Source organism: Falco peregrinus, chromosome 2 (genome assembly GCF_023634155.1).
Source record: "Falco peregrinus isolate bFalPer1 chromosome 2, bFalPer1.pri, whole genome shotgun sequence".
Taxonomy (NCBI): domain Eukaryota; kingdom Metazoa; phylum Chordata; class Aves; order Falconiformes; family Falconidae; genus Falco; species Falco peregrinus.
In genome coordinates, this window is record NC_073722.1 from 83,532,908 (window position 1) to 83,560,590 (window position 27,683).

General features: G+C 40.0%; 1 protein-coding gene across 4 annotated transcripts in view; it reads right to left on the minus strand.

The window, feature by feature from the left end:
- TMEM132D (transmembrane protein 132D) overlaps nucleotides 1–27,683 on the minus strand; it is a 260,652-nt gene that overhangs the window by 25,674 nt on the left and 207,295 nt on the right. For all 4 annotated transcript variants that reach the window (XR_003552763.2, XR_003552764.2, XM_005233310.3 and 1 more), the window contains one exon: nucleotides 19,030–19,173. Coding sequence is in view for 2 of the 4 variants with exons in the window: in XM_005233310.3 (XP_005233367.2) it covers nucleotides 19,030–19,173 (144 nt within the window). In the remaining 2 variants the exon portion in view is untranslated. The remainder of the gene's footprint in view (nucleotides 1–19,029; nucleotides 19,174–27,683) is intronic.

Sequence of the window (27,683 nt, forward strand, 5' to 3'; positions counted from 1 at the left end):
AGGTATGTATACACGTGCACGCTTGCACAGGTACACAAGGCCAAAGCTGGCAACAGCATGGGAGTGATGCTGGCATTCCCAAGTATTCCACAGACTGGGTAGCAGCACTGTTTCCATCAGGCTTAAAGGAAAGTATCATCATCATTCTAACACACCTCCCACCATCTGCAAACACCACTGCTACCAGTGCTTAACTTCCCTTTCACATCTCTAAGTAAGCCCCTTGCGGCAGTGCTGAGCTGAACCCAGGCCCATCCAGCATCTCTCTGGGGACAGAAATAATCCAAAACCACTTGCTCCCTACAGCGAACAAAGGTCATTATTTTGACAAATTAGTTACATCTCTCTCAGTCAGCAATGATGACTCTGAATTATTCAGCATGCATCTGTCTTTTTCCCTTACAAAAATGGCTTGTAAAGCAATAAGTGTATTTCAACTGAACCACTTCTTAAAGATGTAAGACAGTTTGGGTTCACTCTAATGCCCCTTGAAGTCAATGGGAGTCTTTCATTTATTTTCATTTATTTAGTTTCATTAAATTTGCAGATGATGCCAAGCTGGGAGGAGTTGTAAGTACTTTGGAAAACAGGATTAGAATTCAAAATCATCTTGATAGTGTAGAAAATGGTCTAAACCAAACAGATGCAGTTCAAGAAAGGTAAGAGAAAAGTATAAAGTTTGATATAAAAAATTAAGTATAGGATGGGGAAAGACTGGCCTGGCGCCAGCAGTGAACAAAAGGATCTGAAGTAGAGAGGATCAGAAACTCTCAAACTCCAGGGATCAATGAGGACTGGAAGACAGCAGGATTAGCATCTGCAGTAATTTAAAAAACCTGCTTAGACAAATGACTGTCAGGAACGCTGTCCATAGCTGGATGAATTGTTCATTTCAGCTCAGTTTGAAAATTTCAGCGATTTTTAAGCCATATATTCAGGTATGTAATGTGCAACTTCTCCTGTCTGTTGTCCATGCATACTATCTACAGGAAATGCTGGCTTTCAGCATAGAAAGGGAAACGAGCATTTAATCTTTGTTCCTCAGATTCAATATTGATCACAAGAGCAAAAGCATGTCCCGATGTACTGGAAGATATATTTTGCACGCTAACAGAGAACACAGTGTGACCCATATGAAAGCCACCACTTAAAGGTCTTCTGAACTTCTAAGACAGGAGACGAAAGCAGACTGCAGTGTTCAGCACCCTTTCTGATGACCTGGACTGAACTAAAGTCTTTGTAGCAACGTAATTTATGTTGCTAGAATGCAATTAAGTAAGTTTGCAGTACAAAAAGTAAATGTTACTTGATACTTCCTTCTTTCCTTATGAGATGTGATAAAATGCTAAATGTATTATTCTCACCTGTATTTGTAGCAACAATTGTGATAATTTACATCACTTTGTGAGGTATTCTGATCCACAATACAAGCCATTGCCTGACAGCTGATTGCATTTCATTAAATCAAGAAAATTCGAGGAAAAACATATTAAAGAGATGGGAGCAAAGGCATCCTGTTTTCCTCATACAGCTCAACAAAGGTGTGATTTAAGACCAGTTGAATTATTATGGATCAAAACTGTTTCATTTCTGTGTCTCTCTTTGTTCCGTAAAATAGTATAACAACAACAATGGTGATGATGGTGAAAATTTTATATTTGAACTTTTCCTATTATCTAATAGTGTCTCAGCATTTTGCAACCAATAACACTTTGTAAAGCACATCATAGTGAAGTCTCAGTGTTTATGATGTAAACCGGTGTCCATGTGTGCATTTTTTCATATAAATATGTATCTATATAGTATAGATATTATCCTCATTGTGCAAGTGCCAGAATGAAATGTTTATGAAGCTTTCCCATGGTCCCAAAGTGCTGGAGAATGCTATCTGCAAATGCTATCTGGGGCTAGAAAGGAAGTCTTACTCTAAGGTTTGAGAATAATCAACCAGACCATGAAAGCCTGCTATACTTAGCATAAATCGGAAAGGCAGGCTGCAAACTATCTCCTCTCACAGACATATTCTAGAAAAAAGAAAAAAAAATAATGAAACAAAATCCACACTCGTGGAATGGATAAAAGTCCAGGTGAGGACAGAAGAGATGCAGCTTCTATTTCATATCTTCCCATAAAAGGTTTGTTTTCTGTTCACTTTGTTCATTCATTAATGTTTTATTCACAGCTGTTTAGACTGTCACAGGACAGTCTCTGATACAGAACTGCAGTTCCTGGTCATTGAGACTTGGTGCTGTTGGGAGATGTAGATCCTATATTAATACAAATGTACTAAAAGAGACAGTAATAAACATGGTAACAGCGAATGTCTGTCTCGTGTCTATAGCTCTTACAATGAAGAAGACAACAGGGCAGATGCATAGGATTTAGGCTATGATGTGCTTGGGGCTAACAGTCAGCAAAGGAAAGACAGCTTTTAAAACACGCTGAGGGTCAGTGTAAGATTAGACAAAAATTGGCTTTTCTCACCATCAACAAAAAGAATGCCAAATTGTGCTCTAGCTTGCAGCCTGTTGGGCCTGTTGCAGCTAACAGGGTTACGCAGCAGTGCAGTCTAGGTGCCACTGGGTCTTCCGGTGAAGAGTTATCTTTGCTGCTAACCTGAGCCTACATGTCTCCTGAGCTTCCTTTCACCTTCAAAGAAATGACATGAGGAACACATTCAATCAAACATTCAGAAGCTGGTTTCAGTGAGGATGGGTAATCAAAGGTGGAGGATAATCTGAAAGCATTTTGTAAGATTTTAGCTGCTTGTTCCCCATTGACTCTGATGGGAGTCGCACTGCTTTGCTCTTCCAAATGCTTTCACACTCCTTCCACACTTAAAAGCACTTGTACCATATATCTGTTTACTGTTAAATCGAGGTGAGTCCTGAACTATCTTCAAACAATCAACAAGAAAGAATAGCCAGACTATGAAAGAGACTCCACCGGAATATATACTGTCCTGTTGTGTTGGTGGGTCTTGCTTGTTCTCAGTGTTTAGGAACTGGTGATGTTAATAATAACTGCAAAACTAATACAGAAGTCCTGGTGCAGCTGTATTTCATGTTAAGACACCAGGGTATGGAAGCTACAGGAATGAGCAGATGTGGGTCTGTGTACTCAGTAGCTGGATCTCTTGCAGCTAACTCCTATTAAAAGCCTATGACGAACCCTGGACACTTGATGGAAGAACTGTACAAGTCAGCAGCTTGTCTCTCCCAGCCCAGGCTGGAAGAAGCAGAGCAGCTCCATGCCTGCATTCTGGATATAGGCTACAAAGACATGAAGAGGAAACAGATGAAGCCATGAGGAAGTCTTTTAATCTGGATCTGCCCTTGTAATTGGAAAAATGGCCTAATTAGATAGCTAAATATTCCAGGTTTGAACAGCAATGCAGGGGTTCTCAAGGACACTAGAAGGACCTGGGAACTGAGGCCCCAAATGATCAGATGTGGACATCAAATTCTGCTAGTTCATGCTGAAAATCGCCCTCTGGGAGTCAGGATTACACCACAGACAAAGGGTGGGTGACTACTCTTGTGTCTAGCTCATTACAGGTTTTAAACTCAGAAGCATAAGAAAGGGACTTTTGAAGACCTGGATTTGCATCGTTCTGCAGTACCCTGGAGAAATCTGCACCTCCTTTTAAAGACAGATATACCCACCTCCAAAGAAACCTTTATGAAAATATATAACAGAATTGTCGAGCAGCAGTGTCACTTACTCATGCAGTGCTTAGAGACATGCTACATCTTCACTACTCCCTGAAAGAGTAGCTGCTGTTACTCACATATGAGCTGGCAGAAATAAACCTTCTAAAATAAAAGACCTCCTCTCAAAAACAGCACATATGGTATCGGGGAGCAGAAAGGGGAATTAGCAGAGTTCTACATTCAGTTATTGTTATTTATTTGAACGAAACAGGTGACGGAGCCTTAGTCCTGGACCATATCTCATTCTGCTACAAATCACACAAATTCACAGCCACAAGCCTAAGACCAACCAATTTTTACAACAAGCCTCAGGCCCTGACTCCTCGTTCTTGACTCACTCATGCCTAAGTAAGCTTAGAATCAGAGCAGAGACATCTGTCCAAGGGATGCAGGCTGTTTTCTGAAAAGCAGTGCCTCCAGAAGTACTGCCACAACACCGGCTGATCTTCAGCACTTCTTTTTGCAGGTACAGCTCAGGAGGGAGGAATAAAGCTGGCAAAGAAAGTGCATTTCATGAGGCTGGTGCTTTTTAGTACAGCAATGAGTACGCACATTTGTGAACTATAGTAGAGGTCTGAGTCCCTCACATACACCTACGTGAAAGAACAGAGTCATTTTCCTTACTTTTTAGCAGGATGCCAAGATGACTTCTTTTCTTAAGCTTAAGAAATTCCCAGGAAGTTGAGCAGAAGTTTTTATAGCAAGGCTCTTCAGGAATTGCTAGTTCAGGAGTTAGGTGGATACATGGGTGTTTCACTTCTTTACAGGGAATGGAAGTAACACAGCAGTGCAGCCTGTCAGATCTTCTCTGATATGTCACAGATAGACTTGCTCTTCTTTTGTAAAGACCTCATGGCCAAACCCCAGGAACACTCATGTATTCAGTGTCAATGCAGTGCCAGACATACTCAGCCTTTAGTGCCGATTCGCAGGTTCCCCACATAAGCGTACCCTGGCCTACCACGCAGACACCTGGAGCAGCTGGGCAGCTGCCCCGTCTCCTCTCGGTTTCTAGACAACATGAACAAACCGCACAGGTCAACTATATGCAGAGTTCCCTGTATTAATGCCATGCTCTCGGCACAGTGAACTGGCAGGAGCTCACTGTGGTTTCATCCTTCACACTCACCATGAGACAACGAGCTCAACCTGGTACTGCAATTGCAACTGCTCATAAACTTACCCTGTTTTATTTATAACAGAGCAGAGACTGGGCTTATTTGGTATCTCTTGATAATCGTCCACTTGTCATTGTGGCTTCCAAGCAGCAGGTTGTGAAGTCCACTGGTGTCCCATCACTCTCCTCCTTTTTCCTGCTGGAAGCCCACCTATGCCATCACTCAGCTGTGCTCAACTTCAAGACCACCTATGAAAAAAGTTGCATGTATCTGATGATTGCCACTCATCCATTCTAAGGGAGAGTAAGGCTGAGAAAGAGGGAGCACTTCTTTGTGTGGTATGGCATTCTGCGGCCTCCACAAAGCCTTCTAAACTTCTCCAAGATTTATTTACTGCGAGATTTTTCGGTGAGTTATTTAACTCCTTATGTCTTGGTCAGGCAAATAAGGGTTGTCTGCATCAGGAAGATGCTATGAGGGGCTTGCTAAGATTATTCAGAATTTTTTTCAGACACCGAGGTGATCCTCACCATGCAAAATCATGTTATAGAAAGAGAAAAGCTAATTACAGGAGATGTATAGTTGCCTCCCTGGGCTCTTCTCTGCTGTGTCTCACCCAGTCTCTGTGTATGTATACGCATATTTCAGTGGGCTGAGATACAGCAGTTAAGAGGAGGCTCCCTGATCCTTTTTATTTGTTTGAAAAGCAGGACTCCACTTAACAGAGGGAGAAGGAAAATGAAAGATGTGGTATTTACAAAAGAACTATGATTGCTGCAAAATCTCAGTGTATAGTTGGTTATTCATGCCTACAGGACTGCTGGAGACAAAGCTGCACTTCAAGCCTCTTGGCTTCCATGTTTTTTTTGCATAAAGCAGTACTAAAAAAGACTTGTTCTTTCACCCGCAGATATTGAGAGGAGATCTTAGCACAGTTTCATCTGGATCTTTGAGTCTTCCTCCCTCAGGCATGTGCAGACAAGGCAGATTATAATTTCTTTGCATTTACAGATGGGTATGTGTGAATCCTGAAAGGCTTTCACAAGCTAAAATAAATCTTTCCACATTAGCAGACACTTAGATGGAGATGTCACTCACACGGCACCTATGTATGTCCTACCTGCTTTTTATGTACAAAACACCATCCACAGAAGTAGCCTGGCCAACTCATTTCACCAGCAGTGCTTTCTTCCAAATCCTCATAGCTGCCTAGCATGTGTATGTTGCTATTTAGGCTCTCTGGATTACAATTTCTCATTCCCATATCTATTTGTAAATCTTCTGGCAAAATTTCTGAGCAAAGATAATTTTCAAATGGATCTATGTAAGCTGCTTCCTCTTTTGCGCAGCTTCTTAATAGACTCTGTGTACTGCAGAAGCGTGTTCCCTTGTAATGTTATTCCTTATAGAATTAAAAATTTCATCTACTTTAAGTAAATCTGGCTGCTTCAGCTAAAAGTTGTGTAGCCTCAGGGATTCTTTATCAGATGAGCAGATTATCTTTTTTAACACCTTGAGGTTTTGACTTTCGTATCTTTCATGAAATCAGTCTCCCTTTCATGATTTATATTTATGCCAATGGCCAATTTTATTAAAACTCTCTCTTCTGCTTTCTCAGTTTTCTCTATTATTCTTTTTTGGCTCTATTATTCTTTTTTGGGTCTATAATATCATTTCAGTGGCTAACTCATAGGTTTTTACTTTACATTTACAAACTGAAAAATGAATGTGCATTATTTATTTTTATGAAAATCCATGATAATAACACACTGATTCAATTTCTACCAAAAAGCTTTATGTTTGATTTCACGATATCTGGCCTCTAAACTCCATCCCTACAAAAAAACTTTTACATCTATATTTACACATTGGGGTCATTACAATTCTTTTATCTCCCTGTCCCAATGACTTCAAAAGCTATAATGGATTTAGGTGAGAGTTTGGTTAGCAACTGCTTTTTTCTGTATTTCAGACTACATTTCACATGAAAGGAAAAAATATTACTCTAACAACTGAAAGACTTGATGTAACCCCCAAAAAGCCCTAGGCTAGCTAAATAAGTGTTTAGTGGAACAGACACTTAAGACTGGGAGATCACGGTGGTGCCCCGTTCCCTAGGAAGCTGGCATTCATTTTATCCCAGTTTATATCTTCATAACAAACCCACTCTCAGTAGTCTGCCACTGTTTTACAATGATACCAGTGCAGGCAGAACTGGACTATTTCCAGCAGGCTTTTTCCTTATTTTCCTTCTTTTATGAGGAGGGAGTATCTCCAAGTATCATCAGAGGTATATTCAGGTCAGTTTTGGTCCCCTGGCTCTGGCCTACCTGCACTCCTGTCATGCTATCAAGAGGAAAGCAAACATATGAGGCTTTTCCACTTACAGCTAACTGGTCAATGCAGTGTCAGCTTCTGACTGAGTTGGGGGTGTTCACATGTCATGGTTTAACCCTGGCCAGCAACCAAGCACCATGCAGCTGCTTGCTCACTCCCCCTCACCCAGAAGGAAGGATGGGAAGGAGAATTGGAAAGGAATGTAAAACTTGACAATGACCAGTGACCTTAAAACACATTGAAAACCTCAGCCTTACAATCTTTTTTTTTTCCTAATCCTCCACTGGATCCTTTTACTAAAAAAAAAGAGGAAAAAACAGACCAGACAAAGATAATTACTACCAAATCAGGGGATGTCCATTGCAAAATAAGGGGTAGCTTATGGCACTAGAGGATTGACATTGTCTTGACATAATGTATCAACCTCTGGCAAAGGCATATGATTAAACATAACTGTTTTTAACCTACAAGTCTGTAAACAGCTGATCATTTCACTCTTGACAGTGTGTAAAGCAGATAACTCATCTTTTGCTGATGAGTGAGTGGGAAAGAGACCAAGACCCTTCCATGGTGGATCCCCCCTCCAGCAGCACAATAACAGCTTATTAATTTGTCTCCTGTGCTGGTAAGTCCTCTCCCAGCTAATGTGCTTCTGGGATCATCTTTATTCATGTCCCCTAGTAATTTCTGATCTATCTTTTCTACCGTTTTCCTGTGTTGGGCACACTTTATGACATTCAGTGTCTTATTTTATGCACTCAAGTTTTCTGAGAGCCTTGACTGCAAGCGAACAACCAACCAGCCCATGAAGACAACTCTTATCGGTAATTAGCCCTACTGGAGACCAGAAAATAACTGTCAGATCTGGATACTACAAAGTACAAGATGAGGTTACATGTACCTACGTACAGCTTTCCTAGCAGCATGAGTTCCAAAGAAGTAAGTATCAATGCATGCAGCCTGGCTGAATCTACTTAGAGGAGAGACAGCAGGAGATGAGATTAGACACACACATTGCTTAACCTGGGAACAAAGGGCAGAATTCGGAGAACTACTTGCCAAGGTGTCTTGAAAAATTAGTATAGTACATATACAACTGTATTGCCAAAGGGGCTGCTTCTTATCCTGTCTGCAGGCCTGTTTGAAATCCTTGTGATGAAATTCTCAGCCCTAGGGAAACAGTTGCTTTCAAGATTCGTTACAAGCTTGAAACTCAGCTCGGCATCATCAAAATGTGTGAAGAACTTTCAAGGAAACATGGGCTGACATGGCTATGGCACTGAAACAGCTAAAATTGGCTCTGGCTGATCTTTGCTTTCACCATTAATCTGATGCCAAACTAAACCATCCAGCGATGGTTGGAGCTGTGCTTAGACACAGAAAAAAAACCCCAAACCAATAAGGAATAAACTTTCTCTTCATCAAATAAAGTGTAGAGCAATCCATTACCTACACTGGGTTACCTCTGGATTTTCAGTGGCAGAAATGAGATCCAATCATTAGCAGAAATTGCATGCATGTATCTGAGACTGGCCCTGATTTTTTCTTTTAGTGACAGTCGAGTGCAATTAATGTAATGCTTACAGACAATGCATTAAACGTACTTTAGTACACATCTATTGTGCCTTTAGATGCTTAGTCACCAGGGCAAATGATACTTTCCTTCATTACTGAAGTTTCACTTCTCCCTGTCTGGCTTTTCAGTAGAATGAAATGGAGCATGTAATGGAACGTCATGTTCACAGGTTTCATTTTGATATCAGCTGCAGGTCTGCACAAAATCTCAAAGACTACAACAGCTTTTCACAGGCTCACAAATGCTGAAAGAAATTGCTGAAGGCACTCAAATCCTGAAGTCTAAAGAAGATGTCCTAAATTTACTCAAACAAAAATCCTTTACAGCTGCAAAATAATTGCCTACTTGCAAATGATCAGGTTATTTTTAATAGTTATTATATGGAAGAGATTATAGAAGTTGGGAGAAAACATCAGCTTTCTATAATACCCACCCGCTCTAAATACACAGTTACACTTTCAACTAAAATTGAAGAGCCGTAAAGGCCAGGTTTTGTAGGTGATTAGGTTTCTAATTCCCAATTAAATTAATTGGATTTGAATGCCCAAATAGCTTCAGAAATCAGGCTTTTCATCCAATAACCAGTTAAAAAAGGTGATGCTGCAAAACAAAGCTGAAACAGGAAAGCTGTTCAGCATTTCTATGGGTAGCTGATGTGGGAAAAGCAATAGCACTGGTGTCACCTACAAACAAATACAACACGCATGCCAGTCTTAGAAAAGGCAATAGATGAGATCCTGTCACGTGTAAAGCCTGAGAACTACTACAGGTAAATATTTTTGTTAATAAACTGGACGTGGGTAACATCTTGTATTCTGAGATCTCAAAGCACTTTTCAGGTGTGTTTTACTTGTTTACTTTCTTAGCTCTTGGAAATCCTTCAGAAGTACTAAATCAATTTTATAAGTAACTGCAAAGAGAACAAGTAAATGGGTAGCCAAAAGTCACCATGAAAAGCTAGAGAAGAGCTGAGAGCACAAGCCAGGACTACGTTGCACTTGACAGAATGAAACAATGCAAAAACATCTGCCTCGGAACATACTCACTCTTAGGTATTTAAGGATAGCAATTTTTAAAATTTGATTATGCCACACCAAAAACATCTCTGGAAAAGGATGAATTGATCTTTCATAGGATACATTTGCTCTGCCCAAGCCGACATAGCTCCCTAAGTGGAAGCTGAGCACTTCTTCAAATCTTAAATAAGGGACTGCAGCATCTAGACATGCAAACAATGCTGTTCATAAGACATTAGGATACCACTAGACGTTTTATTTTCTCAAAGCTGTCAGAAAAATTTAGCAATGGGACTGATATAAGAAGACTAAAAACTGGCAACCCAAAGGGTATAGTAAGGGCAGAAACACAAGAGAAAAATATTTAAGACACAGGAAGCACAGGAAAAAAGCAAAAGCAACAGCAACAGACAGTATGGAACAGCTGGATAGCCACTACAGGAGAACCACAGGAGTGACAGACAAGGCTGAGTTAAGATGATTTTTGTGGGCTGCATATCCACGTCGCTGAACATTAGTGACAATGGCAGCTAACAGAGTCAAGCACTGGAGAGAGGAGTCTATCCAAAGGTGGACACATCACTTCCCATCCCTTGTCTTTATGTTCATTTTCCTGCACATACATGGACGGGAAGAGAGACATGAAAACGTGCTCTGTGGATACAGATATTTCACCATTACAGCAGCAGCAGGACACTGATCTGCAAGATTCCTTGCTGAATTCAGAACTGCTCTGTCCTGCACTCAGAAATTCAAGTTCCGCTGTGCATGGTACCAAAGAAAACTGGTCACCCTCCAGATTTGTGTCTACGTCTCTTCTCTCTTTATTAATTAATCCTTGGTCTAGTAAACAGTGAGCATGATTATCTGCCTAAAGCAGGATAGAAAAATAATTTGAAAAGTACCCTGTTTCAGTGGATCAGCCACAAAGATCTGAAATTTACCTTGCCTAAGTCAATTCATTTAGCCTGTGACCTGATGTACGAAGTTCTTGCCTTTAAAGCTTCAGGGAAAGAGGGTTACATGCTCGCCTCAAGAAGGTCCTAGAAATTAATGCAAAATGGTCCAGACAGTGAATGAAAGGGAAGAAATCTTCAGTCAGCAGACCTGCACACTCTGTTACATAAGAAATCTAGAAATATTTCTAAATCCTTACTCAGCCACTAAAACTTTATCATGATGGTAATTTTTATGTGCTGTGATTAAGTTAAATTTAACAGGAGTGCTTCCTAAAAAGTCTGTGCTCTGCCCTATTAGGGTTATGTTTATTATTAACAATCATAATGATGTTGCTTGGATAGTACATTTTATGTAAAGACCTCAATGCGTTTATCAAGGATTTAGTGTTAATGCTCTTTATCTGTCAAGGTAATTCAGAACCATTATACATCTTATGTACGTGTCTACGCTGAGACGGATCAAATAAATGACATGCCAAAGATCACAACAGCACACCGATGTCACAGCTGAAAGCATATGCCAGAGCCCACACTATAACCAGCATATTTCAATGCAGCATCTGTAAACCCATCCGATAGGTTATCCAGTTGTTACCCAATCTTATTAAGGCAGAGGCAAATGAAATGAAAATCAAGTGTCACACACTGTATGCACACTGAGACCTTATTAGAATATGTAATGCCCCAAACCCCAGCCCAGGTTTAACCACTAGAGCACACTTCCTTTCTTCATTAGCAATGAAGAAAAGAGAACTCAACATGATTACCAGTCTGGCATCATGATGTCCTTTTGACCTCTTAGCCTCCCTAACACTCCCTTCTCCTTCATATATGTATGCCCTAAATAAGCCCTTTGTTCTTCCAATTGCCTCTGAGAGCTCTAGGAGTCCTCCAAGTATCCCACAGCTAATACTCATGATATTTCAGATCTGACCAGCAGTTTCTTGACTAACACCAGATCACTAGCCTCATCTTCAGCTAATGTTAACCAATATAGTACTGATACAGTCCTGAGATCTAGGCATATTAAGTCAGCTGAAAATACCATCACGTGTATTTTTATTTTAGTAAGACCAATCCCTTCCATAGCTAACACAGTATCTGGGCAGTCCTGCAAATGATAAGCAAAAAATAATGTAGTGGCTATGCTGTATCTGAAATGTCCAGAAAAATCTTAAATTGGGCTGATAAGACAGTAATTTATATGGCCTATCGTAACTTCTTACTGTGTGGTAACAAAGCAACACAGTTTTGTGTCATGATCTGGAGGATGGCTTAGAGTAGGCACAAAGAGCTATAAATACCACATCTTCTAAAAGAAAGCAGCAGACAGCCACTAGAACTGAAGAACACGAAGTGCCTTAAAGCTAGAGGAACTTCTTAAGAGAAAGAATCACAATTTATAATCATTAATGCATGCCCATGTTTTGCATGCAGGTGCCATTGGATGATACAAGCCAAATTTACCTTTCCTTTATATGTATAACATGTGCTTATATGTATAACATGTGTAACATATTGCTGCCTTAGCCCAGTGGCAGAAAAAACTAATTTCCCTTTGTATTCAGCTTGTCTGTTCCTTACTTCCTTGGCACGTTTTTTCTAGACATCAGCCAGCCTCTTTTCATTGAGTTGATGGAGCGCTTCTCAATACGGGGATTCAGTGTTGGGTTTTGAAAGCAGCTGAAAACAGTAAGATCTTACTATTACTAAAAACAGTAAGGTGATTTTGACATTCCTACATGGGTATCTTTTGCTGTACAAATCTGACGCTCGGAAACAGGTGAGGCACTTGGAAGATCTTCTTCACTACAGTTTCTGAGCATATTCACCAGGAAGATACACAGGCACAGGGGCCAGGATAAGCCTTTTACATGGATGGGATCAGACTAATGATGTGACAGCATGGGAATGACTGCGCAAAGCTGTAATTTCACATGTCATTTAAGAGAATACACAACAGAAAGAAACACTCCTGGCCACCTCTCACCCCCAGCTACTGATTCCCACTCCAGTGTCACTTTCCCAGTGGTGGCATCTGAAATGAACTCAGGGAGCAAGGAGCTGAGCAGGCAGACAGCTCATTCACCAAAAAAACTGATTCATTTTCACTCATGTGCACTCATGGCCAGCAGAAAGACAGGGATGGCAGCTCTGTATCAGGTAATTTTAAACACTCGCAAAGTCACACCTTAGCAATTGTTTAACGTATTAGGGGCATTAATTGGCTCCTTTTGAGTTCAGCAAATGATTAAATCTGCTCACTCAGATCTCCTTTGGCATCACAGTTTGGATATTCGTCAGATTTTGCCTCATTCTTTTAATGGATATAGAAATATTCCTCTTAATAAAGGAATGGAAACACCTACAGAAAGAGATTATCATCCCTGGCTCTACAAGAACACATATTCTTTCCCATTAAACACAAAGAGACAGATTTCTGGGTATCTTCTGTAGAATTCCTAGGAAGTCTCAATTCAGGAATTATGTGATTTTTTCCATTACAGAGAAGTATTGTATCTCATAAGCTTATAGTCTTTCATAAATATAAAGAAACTGTTGTCAACAGTAACTGCAGCAGTCACACTGGGATTTTCAGTATGGATGATTACAAAAAGGAAAACAGCTCCACAAAAACCTTATTACTTCTCAATATTCACATCAGAATTATGAATTGGCAAAATATGAAAGAGACAAATCTAGTAACTTCAACAGCTTTAGGTGAGTTTCAGATGATTCCTGGGAGATGCAGGATTGTTATACCAGTTCTACATTCAGAACTCATCTTTGCCATGTCTGCTCTTCATACCAGAGAGGGATTAAAATTGTTCCTGCTCCCTTTATAGCCAACATCAACAGCACGGGGACTGAATTCAGGAGTTATTATTACAACTTTTTTTTTTTTTTTGATAGTGCATTTTTCTGAGTTTGTCCTGTCTCCTGATTACTAGAACAGATCAGAAAAAGTATTTCCTTTTTCACTGTTGCTTCATCCTAAAGTGAAAAGTTCAGAAAAAATCTATTATCAGGAATAGTGAAACTGAGTGGAAATGACAGGACATGATTTCATCATTTTCTATTAAAAAGAAATGTTTAGACACCACAGAAAATAAAAACATTTATTTGCTGACTTAAATGTTTGTTTCAAGACAGATAAAAATTATTTGGGATGGAATAAGGCATTTCAGCTGGTGAAAGAAAGCACATTATATTGTGGAAAACCATGGCATTAACTCAATCTTCACCAAACCCTCAAGGCAGAGATTTTCTCATTATAAAATTCAGACCTACACAACCATATTCTATGTTAGTGTTCAATCTAGACAAAATCCCATTTGCTGATGGGAAAATATTTTCTTTGAAATTCAACAAACTATGCTGACTACATCTGCTTTTTCCTTCTATTTGGATCCTCTGAACCCTGAGAGAGCAAAACCCATGTGACAACCTCACCGGAATGTGATTCTGCACATTCTGGTTAGCTAGTTTAATAGAAACAGGAGCTTGCTCTTCCTTGTTCTTCCTCCTCTCCCACTTTGCTTTGCCCGCACTGCAAGATGCTTTCTCCTCCTTCTGTCCTCCTTTCTCCCTCCACTAATTCACTGGAGCAAGCACCAGGAAAGCGTGAATACTTGGCTCAAATCACTCTTAGCTTGTCTTAAGCTTGAGAGACCACAGGGAAACCGGGACTCTTCATACTCTCTTGTTTTAAACTTTTGTGTATCTTTGCAGTACCTCCATTTTGGGGGCCCATGCCTTTGACCTGCAGCTGTGTTTTCTTTTCCAGTTGAATGCTGGAACTGAAAACTAGGTAATCACATGTACCCAAGGATGATTTGTAAAAAGATTATCAAATGGACTGCCACTAGCAATACGGTTGTGGGATCTGCAGCACTGTGAAACTGCCAACGCTAAACTAAGGAGCAGATAAAATCCTGGACTCCCAATTATCTTCTCCCTTTGAGTTTTACTCTGTCACTCCACTGACTTTAGAAGAATTCAACTTTTCCCTGAAGTGCACCAGTGTAAGGAGGAAAAGAAACAGCTGTTAAAAGTTTAATGTTTTAAAACACTGCCTGCTTCAGGCTATTTTAAATGCTCTGACACTTCATTTTTTTATAAGTCTGTCACTTGATTAAAAATAAGTTATTTTGCCACTGATAAAACCACACTAAGTGTTATTAGTCTGCAGTAATGTTTTACAAATTGCCAAGTTGCATTGTCATCCCCTCTTAGTACAACCCAAAGTGAACAGAACAAAGCAGCTACCCACCCGTCGCAATAACTTCCTATCACGTAGTAGTGGCTGGAGCAGTCTGGCTTTGCAACTCTACAGCTGCTTGATAAACAGCAAGCAGGGATAAAGCATTACTGCTTCACTGCTCACACAGAGCCAGAAAGATGAGACTCTGCAGAGGACAAGCACAAATGCCTGGCAATCACCCCACAGCCAGAACCAGTTGCAGAGCTCTGGGAAATGGGAATTCAGAGCGAGAGGCCACGCTGTAACATCCTGCACTGCCTCTGCCTGTGGGACACTGCTCCACAGCTCTGTGGTCAGTCCTAGGATGTGCAAAGGAGACCAGAAGTAACAACTCCCCTTTCACACCATCTGCCTCAGAAGTTTGCTTGTAATACAGACCCATGTTTGTATGCCTGCTTCTCATTTGCATTCATACCTAAGCTCTAAGAAAAGTATACAATGCTCTAGAAGGAAATAAGCTAAACGTATTCTGTTAGAAAAGTATGCAATTTTGGATAACACACAGATTCTGAACACACAATACACAGTATAATATTAAAAAAGGGGCAGAGGAACACTGTATCCTGTTCCTTGCATTGGCACCATTCACCATGCGACTTCTGGCAAGCGGCTTCTGGACAGAGCTGAGGATATATTGGAGCTAACTGATCAAACAAAATGAACTTACAGGTGCTTTCATCTCAGGGCAACCAAAATGCAGATTTTCAATTAACTCATCAGTCTGAAAACCCAGAGCATTGGAAGAGACTTTTAGGCTTTGTCGAGCCTTGAAAAAATGGACGTTTCGAAATGGAACTGTCTTTTCAAAACTAAAGATTAAAAGATGTTGATTTCTCCTTTCCCCTCATACTTGATTTAAATCATCTTGAGAATTTAATCCAGCTGATCAGTTCATCAAAAAAAGTCTGCTCACCAATCTTCCTCTTTTTCATGAGGTCATTAGGAGTTTTAGCATCCACCTCAGTGGTCAGAACTTCTTCATAGCACTTCGGAAACCCTCACCTTACCTTTTCTGTGTCTCAGATCCCTCATTTGTGAAACAGAGCCTATAACATGCTTCCATTTTTTAGCATAGTTACTCTGTCTTGGTGGACTGAATCATTTCAATAATGATCATTCAATAAAAATATTGTTTCAATGGACTAAATTATGTCCTCACTTATTCAACCGAGTTCATGTAGACACAGTCTGGCAGAAAACAAGTTGGTGCGGATTTTGGTCCAGCTCTTTAAAGTCCTTTGAAGTCTAAGATGAAAGAAGTGAGTAATAAATGTGGCTCCTGAAACTAAAAGAAGAATGAAGTATCCTAATTCTGCAAGGAGAATGAGCTTAAGCTCATCATTAATCAACACCAAAAAAACAGGAGTAAAAGCTAAGCCACGAAGACATAATCAATATGTTAGATGCTACCTGACTGATGCACTGAAAAACAGCAACAGTAAAGACACAAAGAAATGTAACCTTAATCTTTATATTTCAATGAGCATTTTAAGCACACTTTTTCTTCCACTTTATATTCACCACCCTAATGCCCAGAGAACAGAATCTCTAATTACTGTTGCACGCTGAAAGCTGGCCAGTGATTTTATATCTTTATCTTCATTAGATAAGATGTCTGTGAATAAGACTTGGTCTGAAACAGAGCAGGTAAACTGTAAACTTGAGGACATGTTTTCAATTAAGATCTCACTTTAAACTGGCAACTCATTTTAATGCTGCTGAAACCTGCCTTCCTACTGCGGAGGAGTGAACTCTAGAGGGATGTTTACAGAAGCCCTGACTGACTGACTAGCAATTTCCTATTTTGACATAGGGCCTACCATTAGCCTCACCGTGCAGCAGTGCATATATATATATATATATATATATATATAAAATGCACAAGACTTTATTGATATATTCATATACTTACAATTAATGACAGAGATACACTTAAGCAGTACTACCACTTTAACCTCTTTACCAGGGTTATAGCTGAGCATATTGTATACTAAACCACTGCAGATTTGTATCAGACAAAACTATTAAACAAATATCCAATAAACATGCCAAATTATTCATATAAACTAAAACTTCAGAAGACAAAACTGATTTTTTAAAATATCTTCCGAATTATACATTTGCTTTCAAATCTTTTTCCAGTTCTTTGGAAAAACTAAGAAGTTAGTTAATGAGTTAGCGAGTGAAGACTTAGTCCATTAAATTCCACAACACAAGGACCCCAAATAATTCCTTTCTGTTTTTAAATCTAGACCCAGTCCAAGATTTTGTTATATTTGGCAGATTTACCAGATTCAAAAGGGCTTCATAGAAGAAAAAAATTAAATAAATAAATAAATAGATAGATAGAAATTCCCCATTAAGACAGACAGAAAGACACTATGAATCAGAAAATACCAACATGGTGCCTATTCAGATAAATAGAAATCCAAAGTAGATTCTAAAAGGGAAACAAGAAAATGCTGGACTTTGAAACTGCTTGCGTTCATCTTGTGTATAAGAAATTATCATGAAGAAATTACTTATAACAAGTCCACGGAGTGTAAAAATTGCAGATTTTTGGCAAAAAAAAATAACTTGTTTAGAGATAGCTCAAGAAAGATAATTTAAGCCTATACTCAGCTCTACTCTTCAAATTCCCTATCCCAAGTTATCACTCCCTCTGTGACATAAAGGTACTAAACCTGCAGGTAGGTCTCAAACTCTGAGCAGTTTCCCATGACAGTACCAACCAAGTACTTACACTCATCTTTGCCTATAAAGGCAAAAACCCTCCACTAGGAAGAATCTGTTTCAGCTAATGGGACCAAGGGAGGCTTGCTTTGGAGTGAAATACCACTTTCAGCTGCTTGAATCAAAATTACAATGAACTAATATTAACAGGGAGAAAACTTAGCAATCCAGTCAACTTTACGCTAAGGCAAATTTCACAAAGGCCGAGTCCTCAACATGATGTAGTTCACAGAAGTTAATGGGATAACATGATTTCCAGCAGCTGGAGGGGTGGCCTGTAGCATTTGTAATTGTGTTGTGACATGCTGGTTATGTTAAAAAAATTCGATTTTAACTTCTATTTGTAGCCATGTCTCTGACTTCCTCTTCTCAAGTGACAGTCACAGCTGAGTTTGTGGAAAGATAAAAGCTGCTGTAGACAAGCCAACGTTTCTGTCACTATGCTGGAGTACTTTCTACCATTATCTCCCACAATCACCACTGCTGACTGTGTCCTTCCACTATCATTAACAGGTGTTGACAGTAAACCAAAGAATATCCAGGACATCTTACAAGCTTTTACTAGTAACACTGGTACAAGCTGAAAGCCTTCAAGAAGCAGCCATTTTCCTGATGGTCCTGCCTGACCCTAACATTTCAGTAATAAAAAGGCACTTAAAGGCGTGTCTGCAAGTTCTGTCCTCACCACTGGCTAGAAAAATACACACTGTGAGTCAAAACTAAGAGTAGCAGCATATTATTGCCTTCCATTTATCTTTCAAGGCAGTTTAGGCTCTAGAGCTGTTGTACAGAGTAAATCCACTGGCCTTATCCAGTAGTTCCCAGACCATGACTGCAGGCCAGTATGTTTCCTGTGAGACACTCTAGTAGCAAATGTGACCAAAGAAAATTCCAAATTCAAAGCTAATGTTTGCAATACACTACTGGGTCAGTACAAAGAAAAGACCCAAACTTTCAAGTCATACAGCTCCTGTTCCAATGTGGCAAACCAGAGTAACTACCTCTTTCTCAAAACCATCAGCTGAACCTACACAGCCCATATAGCTGAAAAGTAAAAGGCAAAGGTACAGTGAACTCAGAAAATACTTCAAAAGTGGGACATGATAGACAATTCCAAGGATTTCACACGCAGGATGGAAAATACGTGATTTTGTGTTTGTTTTATTACTCCACCAAACCAATCTATATGTAACAGCAATAATCAACCTTTGTCTTCCAGCAGTAGAACAGTTTAAAAAAGAAATAACTTGTCACACTAGAGAACATGTTTTGCAGGGCCTCTGCCTTTGTGTAATGGAGCAGTATGATCCTACCTTAATGACATCTTCATCTGACGATCTGCATTCCACAGACTCCAGAAGATCAGTCACAGTCCCATCATCTTCCACAGAGATCACTTTGACAGGGACAGCCACTGTTTTCCCAGTTAGGATAGCTGTATTCAGGATCTCTGCTTCCTAAGAGACCAAAAAAAGCCCCCTTTAGTTATTATATATTGCTATTAATTCATTAGCACCACCTAGATTCAGCTGTACTTCAATTTCTAATGGCTATTCCAAGAACTGTTCCAAGTGCACGTAGCAGAAAAGACCAATTTCCTGGAACCAAACTCCCAGTTCGGATTCAGGGCTGTTAGGATATTTGTCATGCCTTAATTACTGTTTCATGAATGCTCATGAAATGTCAGAGCAACTGAACACCCAAGAATGTCCCTGCACCACATACACAAGATGTACCTTGCAATAGTGAAATCTCCATCCCGAGGAGCTCACTAATGAATGATCTTGCCGATTACATAAAAATAATGCCTTAAGTCTTGCTATTTTACCCACAAAACTGTTTCCTGAAAGGTTTTTTTACAAATACTGAAATTCTATGATGCTATTGGACAAATACTGACAACATTTAGACCACAGAAATACCGTATAATTGTTAGGGCACAAGTTGGGATCGAGGGCAGTCAGAAATCCGCTTTGCCCCAGATCTCTTGGGTGATCATTTACAAGTCCCTGCAGTGGGTGGTGTCTTCTGCAATATACACACTTTCTAACTCCCAGCCTGTGGACAGCCTGCACGGCAATAATAGCTGCTACAATAGCCCCATGATAGCACCTTAAACCATCTGACATGCAGGGTGTGCTCTTGCACAGTCTCTGACTGGACCTTTGGTTGGGTGCTCAGGCTGGCCATGTGTATGGAAGCAACTCTAGTCTTAAGAGGCAGGCTTTAGGCTGCATCACCATTCTGGTCCTGAGTAGGTGACTGCATTCACCACAGGACTGTGAGGAATTGGACTGTCGCCAGGTCTTCTAGGACTTATCCTGGCTCTTGCTGGGTAATGGTGGGCAAGCACTTGCTCACAGCTGCTCCTTTGCCTTTTAATAAGGTTCATGCAAAACCACCCTCTCCCAGAAGGAAGGGTGCTGAGAAGGGCCCGGACTCTTTGAACTGAATGAGCTCTGCAGTGACCTGTGTCTCTAGTACATCACTGTTGTGGTGATTATCGCAAAATGCATTCCTTCTGCTTGATTTACCACTTCTGATTTAGAAGAGCATGAGATTAAACAGTGCTCTTAGTTACCTGGGTGTCACATCAGTCTCACACAGCAGATATCACTGGCATGAGATACAGAGAGCAAAAACTGAGGCCTGAATGATTCTACTCCTAATTGCAAGATACTGCTCATTCCTGCAAGGGTCTCTGAGCTTTTCAGAACTGTGCCTGTGAATCGCAAACTATCCTGTAGAATAAGAGGCTCTTGATTTCAGCTGGCTCTTGTGAAACAAAGGCTTCCAAAGCCCCCCAAGTGCTAACTTCTCATTATCTAAATCGCTCATGCTATGAGCCTCTGAGACTGACCTGATTTTTACTTGTGGAAGACAACAAAGTCAGAGATTGAAACCAAGTTACCAGAAGATGATGACTCCCCCCTACTACCTCTTGGGCTATTGAGGAGAAGCTGAGATTTCTCTCATCTAAAGGATGCAGATAAAAAAGACCGTTTCCTATTACTTAAAGAAACAGAGACGCTTTACTCAGACTAAAAGCAATATTTAAGAAAGAAAAAAAAACCTCCTGGTCTTTTGCTAGCTGCTTTGCTAATGTTGCTGCATCCTCATCACGATCTTTAGGGGAGGGTGAAATGAGATTTCACAAAAAGAGAACCAAAGAAGAAAATCCCTCAGCACAAAACCCCTTCAGATATTTTGAAATTATAATTCATACAAAGGTGAGAATATCTGCCTGTACTGTAAGGCTGTTCTGTCTTGAGTGCACATTTGTTCTCAGTAGAGAAGATATTATTCAGGCAACTGAGAACTCTGAAAGATTTGCAATTAAGTTTCCAGGTTCTTTTATTGTTTTCACATCTGGCCTTCCCAGCAAAGTTACTGCATGCTGGTTATTTAGATACATTTGCAGCTCTCCTGTAGGCTTCACATAGCTGCAAAATGGGGGTAGCTTGACAGAGTAAGTGCTATTAAGCATCCACTATAATTTCAGAATCCAGGCATTAGGTCCTGATTTTGCAAACACTTGGGCATGAATCTCATTTTATTGGGACTATGTCAGGCCATACCACACACCTAGCTACTTGCACCTTGTACCAAGCTGAAAAGACCTGCTGCCCCAAACAGGAACCGCCTCCTTCCTTCAGTTGATACATTCTGGTATGACCCTTGCAATTACTTTACAAAGCAAAGCAAAGTTTAATAACCAAGCCTTTGAAACAGTGGTGATTAATGAGGTCTGCTTACCAACGGCAAATGTAATTTCCCCTGGTAAGAGCTAGTAACTGAGAATGATTCTCACAAGCTTCATGAATTTCTTTTGAGATTCTGAATTTTCCCAGTGCTACCTATAGCTATTCTGAATACAGGCTGCACCCTAACATACCTGTTACCTGCCCCTTTATGGAAACGCATGCAAATCCAGGCTATCCAGTACACCAGTTGTTTCACTGTCACTAATCTGTTTTCCAGCTCAGATACCTTTTTAAAAGTGTGTGCATAGCACATCTAATCCACAGGGAATTTCTGCATGTCCAGGGTCTCAGCTGGCTTCAGAGCTCAGTAATATGGTCTCAGGTCCTGCCCCAGAGCTTTCTGTCTAGCTTTCTGGCTACAGTCTGACATACCTGAACTTAACCCAATTGTGCGACTAATCGCAGTAACTTTAATGAGGATACTTAAATACAAGGAGACGAATGTATTGATACCTGATGCTAAGCTAAGGAAGCAAATTCCTGTGTTGTCCCTATCCAAAATCAAAGAACCTGGATTCAAAGTTCTATAGTTTTTGTCTTTTTCCATGTTCTAGACCTATGTTCAGGAACAAAGTGTTTCCAGAGCTGTGCACTGTCCGTACCAGCACAATGCACAGCATGTAACAGTATTGCTGATTCTCAGACAGTCATAAAAACCTCCAAAACAATTTTTACCCTCTCTATATCCAAAAGCAATGAGGGAGGTTGGGGGCAACAAGTAATGGCTGGAGTTCATACAAATGTCTGTGCCGATCTTCCGACTTTCTGTCAGCAAATACTTGTTCAGGCCCAGGAAAACAAATCCACCCAATACCTCTCTAAAGCAAAATAAAGGCAAAGCAAGCTGGCAATGGCCTGAAGTTATGCTAATCTATACTAGAATAACTGAACTGTACATTCTGTTTGCAGAGTTTTCCATACCTGTACATGTATGGACTTGGAGGTCTGACTTCTTTAGGCAGCTGGTTTGCACCTCACCCTTGAACATAGGGGCATATTAGCTATTTACACCAATTTACACAGCAGGGGCAGGGTAAAATGCTTCTTCAGTAATTTGTTTAATGGCCAGAAAGGGTTTAGTGTTCCCCTGGTGAAAGCATATAGAAATTACTTCAGTTTGAGGAAACACAGTATTTATTAAGCTATACAGAGATTTATCATTCCTAGTCTCAGCATGAAAAAGCTATAAATCTAAATAGTTACTGATTTAAAAGTGTTGCTTTTTGCTGCTAATGTGATTAAGGAATCTTCTGAAGAAATACTATCTCCTTTATCTGTAACTAACATAGATTATAGGAGATATGAAGTCAGAGCATTGGAAGATGGTAATAGTTACGGCTTTTGCAAAGCTATAGCCAAATATTTTAATGGCTAAAAGTTGATTGCCTGAGAAGCTATTAAAAAACATGTTGAATGTTTGTAACTGTTACGTAGCATATCTCTATAATTTCACACACCCCCCAAATAATAAAATGAAATAATAATCAGAGAAAAACATTTTTCTCTAATAGAAATAGAAGATGAGGTAATCTTTATTCTGAAATTGCTATCATGTTAAAAAAAATAGCAATACCTTTAAAGAAGATTCTGGAATAAGCATTCTTTGCCTACTGAAGAGATTCATATTGAATAACTGAGCATATTTAGCCCTCCAGTAGAAATATATTCCACAGTAAGCAGCTATTTAAGTAGAAATGCAGAAGTGAATACCTATTAATTTTTTCAATTTTAATTGGTAGCTTCCCTGCAATTTAATTTCCCTTCAGACATCTTTTGCCTCATAATTCCTGGGGCGAAAGCAAGGAATTTAACATCATCTTTATAAATCTTAAGGAATTTCTTTTTCTTCCCCTAGTTCTTTCTGTATACACAATATTTCCTAATGTTTGCATTAATAATGACTTTTAGAAGAGATAAATAAATGAAAAAACTTATGCCTAGCTTTTTGTCCCCGCATCAGATTTATGTGACAAAGTTTAGCACCAACTGTCAGCATTCTTTTCCAAAAGCCCTTTAGCATGATTCAGCACATCATTTTAATGCTGAATCCCTGTTAGCCCTCACAAACTCCACAACACTACAAGCAGCAGAGAGCAAGGTGCCGGCTTGTTTTCACAAGACTTGCAGACATGATTCCTCAAAAGAACCTGGACTGATCAGCAGCTCAGTGTGGCCGTGTGCTCCCCCCGCACCTTCTGCTTAAACAATAGCCACCAGTGGTGGTCTTGATGGCTGCAGCTGGCTGAAGCTGAACTCTGGGGAGACAGACAGCAACACAATAGCTAAGGGTCATAATTCTTGCTCAGCAGCTGAGGGCTAGTTGAGCATGCCCCAACTGAAACAGGGCTGGTACGCAAATCCGACTACAAGTCAATCACCTCACTCCATAAACAGTGGAGAGACCAGGGCCTGTTGAGCTCTCCTCCATGGCAGTGGGCTGCATACCAGGATCTCCCCTTAAATAGAGACGCCTCTCAAGGTCACTCCTCATGGCCGAGAGAATCCTTATCGCATCAGATACGCGGTAAGCAAATTGGGAATAAAAGCACTGAAACTCTGAAATCTTAGCTAAGTGACAGAAAGGACTGACTGCGCAAATATAATCCTTTAGATGTAAACTGTCAGCTGTGTCTGGGATTAAGTCTGGATCCAGCTGCACCTGCACTCCCCTCTGAGTAGGAGTTCGGAACACAAGGGGGTTCTTTCTGAACCTCATGACTCAACGGGAGAGTCCCCCTGACCATTTTATCTGACCCTGTCCTCTGTGCATTAAACGCTCAAGTGTACCTTGCCATGGAATCTTGTTACATCACCGTCACATTTACCACTGAACTCTGTTAACTCACTGTCTTGTATCAATAAAATACATCATTGCTTCTGTCTTGCGAGTGAAGTGCATCACTCCATCCGCGACACTCATGCCCGTTCAGAAGTACTTGTCCTACTACAATACACATGGTGGAAAAAATACTAAGAAGTCCCCACAACGCTGTAATACATGCTCTATAAGCACAACAGATCTCCAGTTAATTTTTTTATTATAGTAGTGGAATATATTTTTGCAGGCTAAATAGCAAACTTGTAAAATCAATCATTTTCCTTTTTGTTTTCAATAGGCTTCAATTGGCTTTTGGGTTTACTATATACAGACTGCAATAGGGAAGAGAATAAAATTATCATTGAAATCTCCTGAAGTCCAGGGCATGCCATCAAATAAGAATGGATAGCTGCCTGAAAATCCATGCCATTTGGCACTCATGTAATATCCTATATTCTCCTCCTTTTTTTTCCTTTCTATTAATCGTCTTGTAGGGCATTAATCCAGCGTACCACCTTGAATCTTTTCACTATTTTAAAAAGGCCTACACTTTCCTTCTCTTCAGCTAGCAGCCATCTTATTTTCTCACTATCAGAGAATCCATGCTTCAGTCATGCATAACTAATTTCAAATCTTATTTAGCATCAAGTCTCAGAATTAAGAAGCTAAGTGACAGCTGTTTAATTAACTCCTTAAGCTGATTAGAAAGCATTACAGAAATCCCCCCAAGGAAGAGTTTAACTGTCAAGAGAGCCTAAGGCCACGTTAATGCTTCTGTTTAAATTTAGTAAGCTTCTAAACCAATAAAATCTAAATGCTTGACATCCTCATGGATGTGGTCAAATTCAGCTTTTTTCCTCATGTTACCACTGCAAGGACCGGAAACAAAACCAGCAACACAGAAGGGATTTCATAAGTCAGAAAGCAGCAGCTGAACAACAAAGCAAATAGATGCATGTCTCCCAAGGAGCTGCCGAGTTCACACCATCTAACACTTGATTATACTGGATTAGTACTCAATGCTGGAGTAAAGCTGAGCTTGCCCTTAAATGCAGAGTCTTCTCCCAGCTTCTGGTTGCAAGTACAAAGGTTTGTTCATTGGTTCTTAAATCCACCTTTAATGATAAGATTATGGAAGCTGAAGTACAAGTTTTAGAAGCAGCTGGTGGGGCTAGATACATGGTGGCTCAGAGAAACTGAAAATGCTCCAAAGCAGATTTCCTCGGTTGTAGTACGCTATTTTCAGAGCTCTGAGCTTGCAAACAGCTTGAAATAAATAAAATATATTTCTAATTTCTTTATTTGCCCTGTGGTTTCCAAGCCTTTAGGATACACTGAAAAAACCTGAAAAATTAGCTGCAATTATCATGGGTCCAAAGGATTAAAAGAACTGTGGCCAGAATTAACACAAAATAATGTGTGAGTCCTTTAATATAAAGCAAGCACAAGTTGAAATACTGCAAGTATGAGAAATGATGGTGAAACCTGAATGCAAAAATGTAAAAATACTGACATGAACTTCAAAGTTAGCTGTTTGGTTTAATGTGTGCACCTTTCATTCTGAAGAGTGAAATCTGAGGTCACTGGGAATGGGAGAGAGGAGAGGGATATAAAAGCAAATTAATCACATTTAATTTAAGCACTTGCTACTTAATCAGCTTCCTTTGTTCCTCAGTACAGGCAGAGAGCTCCACAATCAGATGTGCTGAGAGAGGGTTAAAAAGGAGCATCAACAGAAACCCAAATGCATGTTTCTCTGATTGTATCTACCTGCTGACTCCTAGTCTTCCACACAGCTGCTAGAGAGGGAAAAATGGATTATTTTTTTTTTAATATAAAAATGTGATTGCAAAACCATTGTTTAGAAAGAAATGGGTGGCAGAATCAATGTCTAAATAGATTTTTCATTCTTTCTTCTTCAATCTGTGATTGATTGAGAAGTTTAGACTGTCATGCAATGGAGGTGACTTACCTTCAGCCACACTCTCATGCCTCCACTGGGGCAGAATTAGTGCTTATGGAGTGAGCAGACTTGGCAAGGATAAGCAGTGAAACAAAACCTCATCTTCATATAAAGCACAGCAATCACAATTTTCCAGTTAAAAACAGAGATCAGCCAATGACTGGATTGTGCTTGAGGGAAAAAACAACATGGGATAATCACAGAGACTGACTGCCCCTCCTACCGTCACACACAAGGCATTCAGGAAAAATCTCTAATTATATTTAATCTGAGAGTTAACTTCTGCAAAGCCTTTGAGCTATTTTATATTCTTGGTAATGAACTTTCATCTCTGCATAGACAGAATCTATCACTTCTAAGTCTGAGGGGGAGAAAAGAAAAGCTAAATATTTAAGACAGTGCTGTGTGTATTCAATAGGGAGAGAAGAGCAATATGACAGGTAGGTGTTACAAAGGAAAACTGGGATTATTAATAAGATGACCAGCAGTGAGAGGCCTCTCATTACACAGCCTGTGATGTTCAGTAAAAAGCTCAAGAAGGAAAGAAATACATCTTTGAGGCAAAATCCAGGTGCTACTGTAGCTGCCTTGGTGAAGTGAGGCCGTCGTTCAGGCTGGTAAATTCCCTTGTTTCACATTTGTATGTTGTTACGACTAGGCAATCCTGGTTTGTGGACATCGCCAGGATGTAATTCCACGTCTTTAAGTAACAAAAATGCCAGGAAAAAAATCACCTAATCCAAAGAGAGAGAAAAATGCCTTTGCCTGTTGAAATGCTTTCCTTACCTTTGTCTGTCTCATGTATCTAGACTGGAATTGCTCAAAACTAGGATCTTCTGTTTTGGGGTTTTTTTTTTGTATTTGTGTAGTGTCCATTCCATGGCTCAAATCTGAGGTCAAGCTTCTGAACCAGCTAACAATAGGTAACAGTTTTCTTGAAGGTGAAACATGTCCAACACAACGACAAATGCACGAACAAAATCAGGATGATAGATAGGACGTTGCCTCTGTTTTCGGTGCCAGCTGCTCTTTACAGCCCTGCTGCTGTGATAAAGGCACACAAGGTTTTAATGTTCTTAACAGTGACTTCACAGAGCGGAACTGTGTCATTTTAAGCCTGTACCCTCTGCTAAGGATTTCTGGGAGCAGGCAGCACACAGGTAAACTACCTAGAGAAGGTAATGAACTATTTAGCAAGGGGACAGTTTGTAACGTTACCAGTAAGCTATCCAAGCCGGTATGGGATACCCTTTACACTCAGGTAGCTAAGCAGTCAAATCCTCCCATGGGAGCTTACTTTTTTCTAGCTGTAGAGTCAATGCAAATTTTAATTTGTCTCAGGTTTAAAGTCCCTTTACTGCTTTGATGTCTAACATTTAGGAATTGTGTTAGCATACCTTTGCCGAGCCCTCCTTTGCTGTT